We start from the raw sequence: 16226 nt of genomic DNA on the forward strand, positions 1-16226 counted from the left end.
GGGGGGGTTAGGTCTGGGTTGACCTTCCACGCGTAATTTCGTGAATATCTGTTCGTAAGTTAAAAGAGGGGACGCATAGACAACACGGTAATCGTATAAATCTGCCCTCCTCTTAACAAAGGGAAGGGAAGATTAGATTAAAGTTCTCGTTGCGTTGAGTATGAAGATGATTGATGATGGAGGCAGCAAGCACCTCTTAAACGTCGGTAATATTCCGCCAGACTACACGTTGCAACGTACCAGATAGCAGTCGTCCTCATGTAGGCTATAAGTCGAACGTAATTTTGCCGAGTTCCATCGGCTGTGGCCATTTAACTCTAGGCTAAATTGTGATTTTTCTCTCTCTCTGCTCTTACTTGCAGATGAACTTAGTAACATCTGCTAGAGCTTCTGTGTTTTTCCTCACGATATTTCTGTCTTCACTCAAACTACATCGTCAGAATAGACCAAACGCTGACGTTTCCTATACACTTCAATGCCCTCTTTGTTTTCATGGACCTTTCTAATGGCAAATTCTGAAGCGACATTTGACAGCAACGATGATGATCCATCTCCTCGCATCACATAATTATGAGTAAGAGACAGGCAGGCAAATATTTGCCTTTACAGGCCTGGGGTTCCAACCCTGAGCCCTGGGCCTCGTGGTCATCTGCCATCACAGTCGTGTTCCGTTGGGGTTTGTGGCCGCTGACGTACACAGGAATGTAGACATTTGAAATCTTTCCATTTTCCAGTATTTCTGTTCCGACATGTCCAACCCAGAATTAAAAATTAATTAACCTGCTCAGAATAGCAACGACCGTGCATAGAATCAGAAACAACGATCAGAATTGAGCACGTCTCCTTCCACAGTACATGATGCCCAAGCTTTGTGATACTGCGAATTTTTGGACAGAATTTCAGCAAGTAAACGAACAAAACCAGTCCGGAATGTCCATGGAAGGATTTCGTTATAAGAAGCTCGTAAATGGTGTACGGTTTGAGGTAGCAGTCTCAGGTTTCCGACTTTCAGAAATGTCAGCGATAATTTGGGCATCAGTAGGTCTTTAGAAAGTATTTCAGATATCAACGCATCATTAAACCTTTGCAACGAGAATAAACCACGCATTTGCAATGAAAGACGTGTGAAACGTCTCTTAAATACGTTCCAGCCAGCTCCGGCGGTTTCCTGTAGTGGTAAACGCCAGGGCATTCGGGCCGGATTGAAGCCGCCCGCCTTCCGAACTCAGATCGATTGACCACGAAGCTAAGGCAAATAGAATTGTTGAGAAACTTTGCCGATGATCTGAACATAGTTAAAACGAGAACGGAAAATAGCGTACAGAATACAGTGGCATTCGAAGAAATAGAATGAACGTGTTGGAGATATGAAAGATTGGGGGGGGGGGGGGGGGGGGACTAATTGCAGATTGCTACAGCAACATCATTATAAATAGATGCAGGTGTTTTAGGGTTTGTAACGTCGGGCAGACTGCAGTGGGTAGTGCTGGGACTTTCTGTATGAGCCTCGTTGTGTTTTGAGGCCTAGAAGTTTACGAGACCAGCCTTTGAGTAGTTTAAAATGTTGAAGAGTTCCTTCAAATGCATGTCTCTAAAGAAATAGAACGGCCTTCTCCTTGGAGACATGAACATTACCAAGTCCATGGAGATGCTAATAGCTCAGGTGGTAAAGGAATTCCCTATCTTAAGCCAGCTTTATCTATTCCACATTCTGACACCCATTTACTTTTAATATCTGTTGTAATATATTTAAATCACATCTAAGCGTGCTTCTCTCACGTTTTACGTAATCGTAATCCAAGTTCTGAAATTCTGTCTCGATGCAGTGTACGTTAAGATCAGCGTTTATGATGTTTGTCCTTGTCAAGTCCCTCGAGGACTCTCCTGCCTGTGTCAGCATGCCACCCCTGGAGGGCCTGTGGGCGTAGAACCGCCTCTCTGCGTTTTGAGCCCAGTGTTGGGAGGCAAACCCGAAATAACTTTCTGCGGTCCTAGTTGAGAACTGGCGGCGTGCCGTGACGCAGTTTCGCCGATGTCTCTCGCGTGTGCGTGCGTTTGTGGTGACCAGTGAATCGACGGCTGTGGTAATCGTTTCCGCAGACCTGGAGGCCCCTGGCACGAGATTATTTGCCGCCAAATTTAATTTTGTGTATCCCCTGGGGGGGAGGGGTGTGACCCAAGCTTTCTTCTTTCTTGCTTTTGGCATTTGCTTTTTACGCAAGCGAGGAAGCAGGGTTTTTGCCCCTTCAAACTTTGATGAATTGTGTACGTTACTGGCTATTTTTTGGAGAGACTTGTATAATTATTCGTCGTTTCTGGTTAGGAACTAGCCCCTACACTATGTCATCAACATGCGTCTAGTGCCCCAGTGCAATTTGTCGAAACGTCGCTCGTTTAAAGGCCTGTTTTCCGCTCGCAGGTATTTTTGTCGAGGTCGCTGCACTTTGTGCTAATTCCGCTTTAGGGACGAAAACGAGTCTTTACTTCTTTCGCCCTACTAACAAGTAACACTCGTCCTACGCGAACTATATTATTAATGGTCCCGAACCCCGAACAGGGGATTCTTTGCACAAAATGGAGGAAGTGAGCGCTTATTGAGGTGGTCGGATCCGCCAGTATTTCGCCGTCGAATTTCGGTTTCGAGGATGTACATGTAGGGCTTAGAGCTGTTGTTATTCTGATCGTGTGTGCCCAATGCAACTCCAACGATGTGTGAAGCTAAAGTGGATTGCGTTTTCTAATAATCGGCGCTTTATACGAACTCTATTAGCTTTTACTTGAGACTTTTTTTTTTTTTTTTTTGATCGAATAGCAAGGAAATACAAGGACGCGAACGTTTTCATGTCGAGTTGTAAGTCGTCCCAAGATTTGTATGTGACGTAGCAAATCATACGTGTACTCCGCCCAAGTGGTCTACACATCACAGTTGTTTCTGATTGGCTGTGTACGCAAGGGCACGTCCATGTTGGAGCAACGATAGTAGGGAAACGCGTTTAGTGTCGCACTCCTTGTCCACCAAAGATAACAGCAACGAGAAGGCGCATTCCATTTTCTTTGCTCTTATCGTTGGTCAGGTCACACCAGTTTTTACGTAATTCAAGTGCAAAAACATTTTACCGAAAAATTAATTAACGCTGCTTTTGTTGGAGGGGTAATGAAACAGCCGAAAGAGAATTCCGAACCGTTTTGTTATGGAAAATTGCTGTGAAAGCCATGGAAACGTACGTAATTACAGCCGATGTCATGATAAAGACCACTTGCATTTTGCTCAAAATTGTTATTGAGAGGGGAATGAAGGAAGTGAACGCCATCTGAAAGATGTCACAAAATGGTGGGAATATTCCACATGGCAGGCCAAAGGCCCACGCAAGTGTCAAGAGGCGTGTATCACGTATAATGTTTATTTGCTATTTGTAATTGTTAATTTAATGGCCTTTTTTATTAAGTGCTGTGTAACATAACCTCAAAAACATGCAAACTTTTAAATACTTGTTTCAAATTCCTCAAAAATCCTGCGTGCCCTGTAAAGTCATTATTGCTTCTTTGAACCCTGTCATTGCTTACTACAAGGTTTAAATAAAGTTTTCATTAATGAATATGCATCCTCGCCTTCTAGTGAATGAGACATGTGAATAGATGCTTCAGGGAGGGCATTTCCTGAAATGTGGCGTTTTGTCGCTTTGCTTTGCACATCCTTCGCCCTCAGTAGTCATGTAATTGCATTCAGTATCATCTGGAAGGCAGTGAAAACAACTGCATGATTACTGTACATTGAACCTGGATTTGTGGCGTTTTTAATCCGAATGTTTTTAAAACAGTGTCGAATATTCCGTCATTATATTATTCATGTGCGGTTTTTAGAATTAGCCTCTTCATTCGGTATTTTCATGTGTATTGACAGGAATAGTCTAGTTGCCGTAGCATTTCTACTGTTTACATGGTTATTCCCACGCGAAATTAGACAACGAAACTTCTGAAGGACGTTGCGATAGATAAATGCCTGTGAATGTGTTTCACCTATTACAGTATACAGTTTATCCTGTAATTTAAATCGTTTTATGTCCAGCGAACGTAGTCGTTGTTATGAGAAAATTAAAAGGTAGATTTTATGGATGCGAAGATTCATATCAACTATTAATATTAAAAATAAATTTCTTACAAAATGTTTATAACGATATCTATATGACATAGTGGGAAGCAAGTGGAAGACATTTCGTGATACTTTTAGACAAAATACCTCTTCAGTTCGTGTGAGGAAGTCAGGTGATGGCGACCTCCTCTGGCCGGCAATATTTGCAGAACCTACTCCTTTTAAGACATCGCTTTAAAACAGGGACGTCGTGAGAAATTTCCCGTCAAGTTACGATGATGGTGAGGAGGACTTTGAAGACGCGTAGTTCGTGTATCATCGAATGAGGTGAACTGATGGTGTATGAATGTTGCGTGGGCAAGGGTTTGGAAGAAGGCGGCCGTGGCATGTTTGGTTGTGGGGTCCTTCGGACCAAAACATTAGTTGCTCAAGCTTTAGTACCTGTGCCCAGTGCGTTAAGTTGAGTAGTACGGGTGGACGGACATACTAGTGGATGCGACCTCCCATTATGCTTTCATTTACCCATTTTCTGCAAAGAACACTTGTTAATGAGGCTGCTGAACGGAAGCCTCAAAACCCTTTCTCGTATCTCTTTGGTTTTCCTGACACACTTCATGTTTTAGACTTGAAGGTCCAAATAATTTATCAGCCTGCTGATTCAGCTTTCTTTCAGTGTTTTTATATAGAAGATATGTGTATCGTATGATGATTTCTGCATGTCTGATCCCCATCAGTAGCTGTCTAAACAGTTGTTGGATTTTGTTTAAACTTCTATGAAAGTTATGTCATAGAAGCCGCTCTGTATTACAAAGAATTCCAACATTGTGATTATGAGAATTTGCGAGTTAGAAGCGGCATTAGTGCCAACTAATTATTGGTTTTGAAGTCATGTGTAATAGCAAAATTGTCAAAGATGTGTAATTTTGATGAATTTATTTTAAGAATTAAATGTAACAACATTGCAGCCTCAGAATCTGCATATAGCTTTCACTTTGATGATGTCAGTAAGAAATTGCATTTAGGTATGTGAAATTATGCACTGAGACATACCATAACTTTGAGACTACATCTTCCACTCGATAACTTACTATAGGATACCATTTCAGTGATTGTTGTAGTGTTATAGCATTTAATTAGTGCGTGATGAGTAAAGATAATTAATATTAACACTTTTTTATAGTACTGAGTATATTGTCCCTAGGTTTCATTTTAAAATTGTTTATACATGGGGATTTTATTTGCCATATATACATTTTTATGCAACAGTTGCATGAAACTGGCTCAGGAAGAGAGAACGTACCTGATTGCGGATATTTTAAAAAATTATGTTTTGTTTTTTGGTTTTTAATACGAAGAAAGGTGCAGGTAGCGTGTTGTGTAATGAGTTTTGTTAACTGTTACTAAGAAAACTGTTTTCTTTATGGGATCCTCCATTGTTTTTCTCTTTTGCTTGTGTGGTGATGTGATCAGTTCTTTTTAGAAAGCACATGGAGTTTGGCCTGTAATAAAATTGCATTACAACTGAAAGCTCTTGATGAGTGAGATGTTAACATTTCCTGCAATATGTATGGGCGACCTGGAATTTCGCAAGAATGGTCCTTACATGCTCAGCTCACAGTATCTCACTGCCCACCTGTTGGTGCTGCACCGCCTCCAGAACATGACTCCAGTGGTGTGCGTATGCAGTACATGTGGGGTGGAGAACCTGTGTCACCACCACCGTCTTCATCAAACATTCCGCCTAGAACCTGTTACGGTTTCCAGCGCGGCAACATCCTCTTCACTACTCGTCCTCCACCCCGAGAACCGCAATCTGCCCCAACCGCAACACACCGAGTTGGGGCAACGCATTTGTTGGACTCTGGGTATAGCAGTGAACAGGTGTCGCCAGGGTCATATGCAAGCCTCCCCACACGTAGGCCATCCCAACCATACAACCGCCGATGCAAGAGCACGTGCAGCATTGTTCTGTCTGGCACTGAGCACCAGGGAGTAGCCAGTGCTTCTATGAGACCAAATACGGAGTACAGCAGCGCATGTAAGTGTGGTGACCCCACCTGCGTTCATCAGCACCGCTCTTCCCCATTGCCAGGTTATAAGGAAGTTAGACCCAGAAGCCCAAACTTTTCTCCATTGCCAGAGATTTGCGAAGTCTGTGGAGGTGGCAAGAGTCCCACAGCTATTAGACGAGGATCAGCAGCAAATACTTTTACAGCACATTTTTGCACTCATGTACCCGAACGAGTATTACGAGACGTAGATAAACGGAGTCAGGATGTTGCATCTCAGACCTCGGACCATATAAGTGCCACTGCACCTGACCTAGGTGTGACGTCAGTATGCCAAAATAAGCCCATTCAACCCAAGATGGGAAACAAAGTGGTGTATGGTGGTGCAAGGCGGAAGACTGATTCAGAACTGCTCCAGCTTCCAGTAATCAACGTAGTAGAACCCAATATCACCCACATGAAGGCAAGTTTAGGAATCCTTTCTTTCATGCTTATAAATGCAATATTATTTATCAGACGGACCATATCTTTAAAAATATTACTGTGTGATAGTGGCTAAATCCTTGTTGGCCACTGATTTCTCTTAAATGGTTTACAGAACGTCCTGATATGTTGGAAATGCTGCTCTGATTAGATAGTTGTGAATGAAACTGTTTTGCAGTTTCAGCATTACATGCTTATTCTAATGTTATGTGATTTTAATGTACAACACGGATTCTGTTGGCTACTAGTGAGACCACCCACCATTAAATATTTATTATATTTTTCCGTGTCAAGTATTATATCTTATTGCAACTGATCGAGAGCTTTACAAAAACAATGCATAATCAGAATGAATTATTTAATAACCACCCCTGGACACAGCTGTCAATAGAGAAACAGTTTGTTTAACAAAATTTCTTATCACATGTAAAAAATTGGCTTGACTGGTTTTGTGAATCATATTAGTCTGTAACCAGTTTAAAACCAAATTGCTGCTGATAACACTTTTGTTCTTCACAACCTGCACTGAGCGTCTGACTGATATTTGTAGCTGGCTCAACTGTCTGGTCCGTTTGATCTGTCTGTTCAGTGATGTGCAGTGTAAACAACTGACTTCTATTTGTTGTTGCCTGCAGCCCACCTCCCGACTGACCCGCTCACCAGCTCGTCTGTGTGGTCAGTCCCCTCTTCTGTCTGGTGGCCCAGGTCGCAAGTCTCAGGGTTCACAGTGCACTCTTAGCCAGCCCAAGGACAAGGGGCAACACAAACCCCGTACTGTCCACATCGACGTTTACTGCACCGGTTCTGAAGATGCTGATGCAAGCTGTTCCAGTGATGACTCAGATTCATTTTCATCTCCACAGACTGTTTTTGAATCAGATAAACTTAAGGTGGTTCACACTCACATAGATAAAGATAAATTACCTGCAGGTTATCCCAGTCGACAGCACCTGGAGCGCCAAGATAAGGTTGCGCGTGTTGCGTCACGCCGCAGTGAGAGCTTCAAGTATGAGATGACTCGCACAGCAGAAGAGCAGCAGGTAGCAAGGGGCTATGACAGTGATGATGGTTTAAGCTCTCACTACCCTTCACAGATCAGTTCCTACTCAACTCTGCGAGGTGCAACTGATACAAGTGTGCCACAGAGTGAGGTCACGAGCTCTGCCTCTCGCAATCCTTCATCATCCACCATCTCTTCATCAAGCATGGCCCTAAGTGATGAGTATGACTCAGCAGCAGCAACCTCATGGAAGGACACAGTCACTGATCTAGATTCCTTGGTCCAGAGTTCGTTGAGCCTTGCCCAGAGTGACAGTTTTGAGTATGCTGATGTGGCAGATAGGCTTCGAATTCGTGAAAAGGAGAAGGCTTGGGCTGATGACGGGGGTGATGGCGACGGTTCAAAAACTTGGAGGTCTCCACATGTTGAGCGGAAGCATCTCCTGCAGCAACAGAAATTTAAGGAATTTCTTGAAAAACGTCTTGGAAAGATGGCTTTGCCTGTGTGGAAAGCTGAAGTGACGGAGGATTCGGATGATGATGATGAGACGGGTGATGCGTGGAGTTTCTGTGGTCCACAGACACACCTTTCTCCACAATCTGCAGGCAAAGCACTCAAGAGAGAAGACACTGTGAAGAGAGTCCCTTCGGGTAGGGGCAAGGGTGAAATGAGATCGGTGACTCCTGCTAAAGGTGCAGTGACAGCAAAGGCTTCGTGTTTACCGAAGCCGCCGGCCCTTGATCTTGGAAGCCTTAGCGATTCTGGACCACACAGATTTATGTGTCGCACATCCATAGGCCCATTTGGTGAAAGAATGCCAACACCTCCACCATCCAAAGTTACAACTAGTGTTACTTCACCTTTCACAGATATCCCTGGTAAACGGACTGATCAATTGTCCAAAGCAGAGAAATTTGGTACAATTATTGGCACATTTCGGAAACCTGGTCATCATGTGGGACCTTCAAAAAATCCGGACTGTGCGTGTGAACATTGCCGGAAGTATTATGAGGACAGTGGTTACCGCACACGAACACGTTCTGTAGGAGATATGCCATTAGACAGTGTGAATTATAATTGGAAGAATATGCAACCCCGTGATGCTCAGGGCAACATCAATGTAACTGGCAAAGATTCTGATATGGAGAGCAGTAGCATTACAGAAGATGCATGTACTGATAATGAGAATTATGAAAACAACACTTCCCTAGTGTGATTGATAGTGGAGATGATTACTGATATGTGCTATGAATTGGACAAACAGATTCTGAAAACAAAATAAATGGAGACACATTTCTACCCCCTTCCATTATCTGTCACTAGTTTGGTCAAAATGACAGCTGATTGATACTTTCAGGTCACCTGACTTCATATTGTAAGCTTAAAGGAGACAAATCTGAACCAACCAGTAATGCATATTTGCGGTACATTCTTGACAGCCACAGGATGGGAGGGCCTGTAAATAAATATAGGTGGCACCACAGACTGTGTGAGATTTCTGATTCTCATGGCTGTGAAGATGTCAGTGCTGGTGTTCTTGGTTGTAATTCCATGTGGACTTGTAGGTAGATACCAACGTTTTTGAGGAACATACTGCCGCCATGTTCAAGTCCACATAGCATTGCAATCCAAAAGACCAACTTTGAACAACAGTGACTGATGTGTAAACTTTCTCTAGTGTGAACATGAACATTTCTTTGTAAACTTCAGGATACTTAGATGATTTTGAAGTGTTCAAAGCTGTAGACTAGAAATATTTTATATGGAAATAATAAATTAATTTTCTGCAAGACTGCATTGGATAATGAGGTAATGAGAATAGACCAGGTTTTTTCCATACTAAGGAATGTTATCCCAAATCCTTGTACGGCCTATCCAAACTGCACAATGTCACATATTGAACTGTTAGAGTACCATCACTTATTTAACTTTTACACAAAGAAAAGTTGCATTTGCTACAGTGTGATGTTTTGATTAGCTGTCCACTGACGTCCATTGCAGTGCAGAAGACTAATGTGGATTACAAGAAACATTGATGTCCGCAGATAAAGAATAGTGCAGTCTACCAGATCAAACAGAACAGATGTTTTCTTCTGTATCTGAAGACAGAGTAGCAATTGAAACATTGTGATTGTTGAGGCATTTTTGAAACTCTGAACAGATGATGGATGAAGTTCAAAATAAACAAATGAAGAATATAATGTCATCACAAAAGACACGCAGTAAAGAATTGAGGATTGTCTTTCCACTGTTTAGTGATAACAGTAGCAGCTTTTGATATTAGAAATTGTTTTATTAATTTGTATTCTTCAATTAGAAAAGAAGTACTATAATACCCAAGATACATTAATCGAGATATGTCTAACAGAACTGCATAAATACTGTGGAAATAACGCTGAATTTCTCTCATAGGTGGGAAAAGAAATTGGTCTACAAGCAAATTTATGCAAAAGAAATATGCTGATTTCAGTATAGCAAAACAGAAATAAGCAATAGAAATAAGGTTTAGGAAGAAATTAGGAGAAAGGTCTGAAGTTGTTTATTATTGTCTAGCTATAAAACCCGTTCACTTTCCAAGGTGTTGTAGATTAGTAAAACAACAATTTTGCCATTTGTGTTTTATGGGTGCGAAACAAGGTCTCTTGTTCTGAGGGAAGTACATCAGTTAGACGTATTTGGAAATAAGATGCCCAGGAACGTGAAGAAGGACAATGTAAGTGAGCAGTTTGAGAAGTTACATAACAAAGCACTTTGTGATGCAGTATTTCAATTTTTTATCCCAAGCCCCAATATGAGGTCCATGCTGCCTCCATCATCATGGCGATGACTCATATACGGCACAACAACCCAGAAGACAGCCATCATCTGTGTATATGTATTCATGCACATGTGTGTGTGTTTGTTTGTTTGTTGTTTTTATTGCACTCAAATTTTGGTTACCAGAGGAATTAAAAGAAATGTCTATTGAATATTTTAGAAGTGTAATTATGTATGCCAAATGTGCAGTGCTTAATCATGAAAAGTGAAGTGAAGAAGAGAATAAGGTAATCATTTGGACATGACAAATTATTTGTTATAAAATTCTGAGTTGCAGTAGAGAAATCGATTTCATTTTTAGTGACCCCAGTTTCCATGTTGATGCTAACCGTAACTAATACTGATAATCATGCAGCTATGCACAGGCAGTTTGACATTAGTTACTGAAACTGAAGAATCACACAGCTTATGTATCAAGTGTATCTTAAGTTAGGTGTTTGACATGTGTCAGTAAGCTGTGAACTGAATGGCCAGTTTATTTGCTGGTATCAAACAGTTTTTCTGTGATGATAAAGAGACTGAATATGATTTGGCCACATACTTACTGAATCTGAGGTGTTAGACACATGGTTCCATGTCTTGATGGCTCATATACTGCTCAGTGGCATTGTGCTTAGCCTCAAGCTTGACATGTAAAAGTGACTACTACATTATCCAAAAACCTTTTCAAAAACATATATGTGTAATAAAATATACTTCTGCTGTGGTTGGTTAATTTTGGTTCTGCTGTTGAAGAATGGTGGTGGTGGTGTTTCTTTTTTCACAGGCACAAGCAAGTCTTGCAGAGTCAAGTCGGAAGTTAGATTTGCTTCGCAAATCGCTTGAACTTCGTAGACAGGAACTTCCACCTGACTCACCTGCAGCTGCCCAGCTGAAAAGGGAGTTGCAAAATGTGCAGGCAGCTAGCCCTGTTCCTGTTACGTACACCAGTCTGCAACCCTTTCATGGTCAGGGGGATGGCACCAAGTCTGCTGGTCTGACACCGTCGTCCTTCACGCGATGTGCAGCTGTCACTGGGAAACTGGAAGTAAGGTGAGCCTTACTCCTCGTATTCACTGATTCAACTCATTGTCAATCAATGACAGAAACAACAATTCTGGTTACGCCATTGACTGTGATCCCAAGTACGCAAATCGCTGGTATCAGTGTTGTGGGAGGCTCAGCATGTGATCCTAAGAAGAAATTAGTAACATCACAGCTCCCACAACAGTAAAAATAAGGACTAACCCAAAAGAAACAAGGGCTTTTGATTTTTGTGTGCTTAAGGGTCATTTTATAAATTGAAAATTGTTCTACTTTATCAACTCCATTGAGGAACATTAAGAGATATGAAATTCTCACAACAGTGAAGACGTCTTCTGATTTGTGATGCCATGTAATCTTCTTGGTGGTTACGGACATAATTTTTTATCATAAATTCTTATGCTTATTTTCTGTTAAGACTGTTTTGGAAAAGAGAAAAGGAATTCTCTTTAAGTCACTAAAAATTATGGAACATGTCATGTAGTAATCAAGAATTGATGATTGTTTACTTATTACCCTGATGATGGAGGCAGCAAGGATCTCTAAAAAGTTTGTAAACTTCTACCAGATTATGCAGCGCTAAAACCAAGAAGACAGCGATCTTTGTGCTGATTTATTGTTCACATCTTTTATAACAGTGGTAAACACTTTACAAATACACTGCATCATGTTGTTCATAGCTAGTCCCTACAAAGTTCCTAAAAAGCAGAGCCCATCCATATTTTTGTTTATTGTGAATGTAAAATTCCTTCTGAAGAATATATAATCACAGACTTGCCACTATTATGTCATAGGAGAAATTGTTCCTTGTTTTGGAAGAGCAAAGTAGCTGTATTGAATGAAGGAGACTTTTATACAACTGAAACCACATAGAAATAGTCTAGTGAAAGTAAATTCGAGCATTAATTATCAAATTCAGTAAAGCAGGAGAAGGCAGTGGAATGGTTTCTGCATAATTTCATATTAGATAGACAATCATCTGGTAAAAAATGCCATTAGGTGTCATTGTGGCCATCAGTTTTGATATTTTGGGTGCATTTTCTGAGTGATGTATACTGAAATGATGAATGATGGGTTAATTGATTTAAACTTTTTTTAAACACTCTAGATTGATGGGCTGCCAGGACCTATTGGAGGAAGTTCCTGGGAGATCTCGGAGAGACAAGGATGTCTTATCCAGTCCGGGTGATCTGCGGTCCTTCGTGAAAGGTGTAACGGGACGCAGTTCGAGCAAGTCATACAGTGTTAAGGATGAGACAAGCAGTAAGTTCTTCATAAGTAAACAGACTGTTGTCCTGATGTCATAAGTATACAGTACCCTGAGGACGAGGATGAAGACGGTTCTCGAAACGTTGATGTTTTCTCCATTAAACGTCCCTACACGGCTGTTAGTCCAAGAAGAATTTGTTATAGTATGAGGGGTGACTTGACATCTGTAGTATGGAATAAAACAAGATGTAAACATATTGACAAACATGCATCATATTCCAGCAGAAGTTAATTTCATTGCTGAGTAGGAAAATGTTCTGAAACCATCCATTGCACAAGACTATGACAGCAAAAACAGTTACAGTGAAACCTCGATGCATCGTTTTTGGCGGGGGTGGGAAATAAAAACGATGAATATGGGAAAACGATAGTTGCGGGAAAGCATTCAAAATTAAAAAAAAGAACTGAATGTTTCTCTTTCAAAGTTACTTCTTTTTACCAAAAAAGTCTTTAATGTACAGCTGGTTTGTCGAAACTTTACGTTTTGGACCAAACAGAGCCCTTTCCACGTTCAAAATGTTTTCCTCGTCACGTTCACTAATATTATGCTCATAAAAGAACGACTTCACTTTTGCCAATGCTTTGGCAAAACTCGGCACAGCTTCGGGCTCGCTCCCACCCCCTTCGCAGACAATAACAGGAAGAATGGAAATACTATTATTGCCGAACTCAACGAAACGTAGCTGTAGAAGACACTGAACCACTGGAAACGAGTTGAACCAGAAGAATGAAAAGTGTCGCCCGCCTTTCCTTTGTACTTATAATAAAAGCATTTCTGAAGAAATTCACACTGCACATGCCATCTGGCATCGCTGGAACGAAATATGAGTGCACCCTAATTAAACTCATAACATTTCTGACAATGAGCACCGCCATTCACTCCAACTATCACCCCTGCACCACTGACCCCTCATTCCAAAAGGATCTGTGCTGGTTGGGCAGCATAACAGGTTACCGCTACTGCGTATTCCAAAAACATTGTGCGTCTTTCGGTATTAATTTATCTCAAAACCCAGCATTTTAAATTCTAAAAACATCGCGTAAATTTCGTTATAATTTCTCAGAAACGATCATTGCGGGAAAATTGTGGGTCAGGACTAAGATTTTTGAACGATCGATGCGATAAAACGATAGTTCGAGGAACGATAGAAGCGGGAAAATGTAACATTATTTTATATGGGATGTATCCGGGACCGAACAAAACGGACGATGCATCCGGGAAAACGATAGTTCGGGGAACGATGGATAGAGGTTTCACTGTACTCCCTTAGCAGATGGACATGGAAGTGGATGAAAAATGTATTGTCACCTCCTGGACCTTTCAGTTCTGAACAGTTTTGTTTTCCTCACTTCTAGTGTTTTAAAATTGTTTCATCGAAATTTCAGACCTGCCTTGTTCAGGTATCTAATGGGGGGGATATCTACCACAGACCACCCCACAGGAAAGATCAAGCATTTCCACAACTCAGCTGACTTGATGACATGTGGCAGTGATAAATGGCCCTCAGAAAGAAGAAGCCCTTCAATACACATTACGTGGTTCAGAAAAGGTCAATATTTGTTGTGTGAAGCAAAGTTTTTGGCACATGGGGAACTATCACAGATGTTAAAAGTGACCACTGTAACCTCTAGGCACTGTTAGCAGTGGTGAACAAATGAGTGACCAGTGCTGGCCAAGCTGAACTAGAGGGCTGCTATTGGTGGGAAGTGTGATACGTCAGAGTTTTACACTACTATACACAGACTGAAAACATTAAGCAGTTAAGAGTAGCGTGTAGTGAGTGCACCTCTAATGTGTTCTGCGGGTGTTGCGATAATATTCTAAATTAAATCACTGTGCCACTGTGAGGTAATCTTAAAGCTGTACCCATTAGAACACATGAAAGCCTGTTGTCTGTTGTTCGTTCAGTGGTTGTGGAATGAATGCTTTTAGGATCAGTCGTCACTCACCGCGAAATCTTGCGCATGCGCGTATATCGAATTCCTAGCAGGGATTTTCTCCTGATCTGTGGACTGTACTATTATGCTGTACAGTGTGGGGGGAAAAGTCTGGTTTTAATGCTCCCATGTATCTTGTACAATTGCAGATGAGATTATGGCAGTTATAAAGCTGGATAACCAGACAGTGGCCCAGACCAGTTGGAAGCCCTGTTCTCAACAAGCTTGGGACCAAAGGTAATTTAATTTAGATATTGGATATCTTCATTTAAACTGTGACAAAACTTAGTTACAGGTATTTTATGATATAGTCAGTAATGTGATTTATAGTATTTTACCGGGTTTTGCTGTTTTTTTGGGCAAGTGGGAATATTTTCTTTAGTTTTAGTAAGAATTGTTTTACGTGTCCAAGCGTTTGTGAACTCTTTAATTACCAGTGGTTATTATATTGGCACACACAGCTTTGTTTCCAGTTGCATAGATCATACCAAGGATTCAGTCCTGCATAGAAATGTCATGTTCACAGAGGAGACGTGGTTGTTGGGGGGGGGACAGCTTCAGTACCCGCATTATACAACTACTCATGTTACGAGTGAAATTGGCATTTATGTAATATTGGAATCCTTCATGTTAGTATATTTATGTGGTGACTAAAATACATACAATTTAAGGTACCTACTGCAAATTACATATCTTTCTAACATTATAATTAGAAAGTAGGACTTGAGGTTTTTACGGTGGTGAGTCGTCCTGGAGATAGCAAGTACTTCTTAAACGTCAGTAAACTTCTACTGGACTGCATGATGCAACAAGCCATAAGACAGCCATCTTCATTATAATGAGAAGCTTCACATTTTGTAATTGCATATATTTTTTTGTTATTGTGCCTGCGGAAGGTCATTCTGATAAATAGAAGCCATTGGACTAACTTCTTGATCTGAGGAACCTGGATAATACCTCCAGTGGTTTGGAACACCACTGATACATTATTTTATTAGTTATAATGACTGTCATAGTGCCACAGTGTCTGTCTGAAACATTGCTCATTGTATTTGCAGTTCTCCAAGGCTTGCATTTTATCAGCACATATTGTTATAAATCATTTGTTGAATGCAGGTTGTCTTGGAACAGTGATACAGACATCTCTTTGAAATATTTTGTCAGTAATAGTGGCATCACTGTCATTTTTCTTTTCTGTTTTGTCCAGGTTTTCAATTGACCTGGATAAGTCACGGGAGTTGGAAATTGGTATATACTGGCGTGACTGGCGATCTCTTTGTGCCATCAAGTTCTTGCGCCTAGAGGAGTTTATTGATGATATCCGCCATGGTATGGCACTGCAGTTGGAACCTCAGGGATTGCTTTTTGCAGAGGTAATTATCTAATTGTAATCTATTTACTTACACAACTCTGAAGCATACTGTATTTTGGTTGCCATTTATTATTTTTATTACATGCAGAACTCAGAAAGTTCATAAAACTTCGTTGTTTTGTTTGGTGCCATGTGATAGAGAAATGTTCTTTTGATATGAACAGGCATTTTAAAATACATATCCTGCTAATTTAAATCTGTAATCAGATAAAATGCTAGAAAATT

General features: G+C 40.9%; 2 protein-coding genes across 10 annotated transcripts in view; both read left to right on the forward strand.

Annotated features, from left to right (window-relative positions):
* Nucleotides 1–16226, forward strand: part of Pkn (serine/threonine-protein kinase N) — a 75722-nt gene that overhangs the window by 27619 nt on the left and 31877 nt on the right. For all 3 annotated transcript variants that reach the window (XM_022062085.2, XM_087348521.1, XM_087348520.1), the window contains exons 6-9: nucleotides 11166–11431; nucleotides 12531–12685; nucleotides 14779–14866; nucleotides 15837–16002. In XM_022062085.2, coding sequence (XP_021917777.1) covers nucleotides 11166–11431; nucleotides 12531–12685; nucleotides 14779–14866; nucleotides 15837–16002 — 675 coding nt within the window. The remainder of the gene's footprint in view (nucleotides 1–11165; nucleotides 11432–12530; nucleotides 12686–14778; nucleotides 14867–15836; nucleotides 16003–16226) is intronic.
* LOC147873859 (uncharacterized) lies at nucleotides 1987–9372 on the forward strand. 7 transcript variants are annotated; one of them, XM_087348526.1, is made up of 4 exons: nucleotides 1988–2265; nucleotides 5357–5455; nucleotides 5571–6562; nucleotides 7218–9372. In XM_087348526.1, exons 3-4 carry the CDS (start codon nucleotides 5654–5656, stop codon nucleotides 8796–8798), a joined length of 2490 nt encoding a protein of 829 aa, XP_087204652.1. In that variant the 5' UTR covers nucleotides 1988–2265; nucleotides 5357–5455; nucleotides 5571–5653; the 3' UTR covers nucleotides 8799–9372. The 7 variants fall into 7 exon arrangements, with proteins under 7 accessions (XP_087204654.1, XP_087204652.1, XP_087204649.1 ...); XM_087348528.1 differs by lacking the exon at nucleotides 5357–5455 and having other exon boundaries at nucleotides 1987–2084; XM_087348523.1 differs by lacking the exon at nucleotides 5357–5455 and having other exon boundaries at nucleotides 1988–3221.

Source organism: Zootermopsis nevadensis, unplaced genomic scaffold (assembly GCF_977971745.1).
Source record: "Zootermopsis nevadensis isolate Lab colony 2312 unplaced genomic scaffold, Znev_1.0 Znev_ptg000013l, whole genome shotgun sequence".
Lineage (NCBI taxonomy): Eukaryota > Metazoa > Arthropoda > Insecta > Blattodea > Termopsidae > Zootermopsis > Zootermopsis nevadensis.

What these genes read in the sequence shown, in the direction of transcription:
- LOC147873859 (XM_087348528.1), top strand. Translation starts at nt 5,654, where the DNA reads ATGTATGGGCGACCTGGAATTTCGCAAGAATGGTCCTTACATGCTCAG. An exon ending in CCAATATCACCCACATGAAG is followed by an intron (nt 6,563 to 7,217) that starts GCAAGTTTAGGA and finishes TGTTGCCTGCAG; the next exon opens with CCCACCTCCCGACTGACCCG.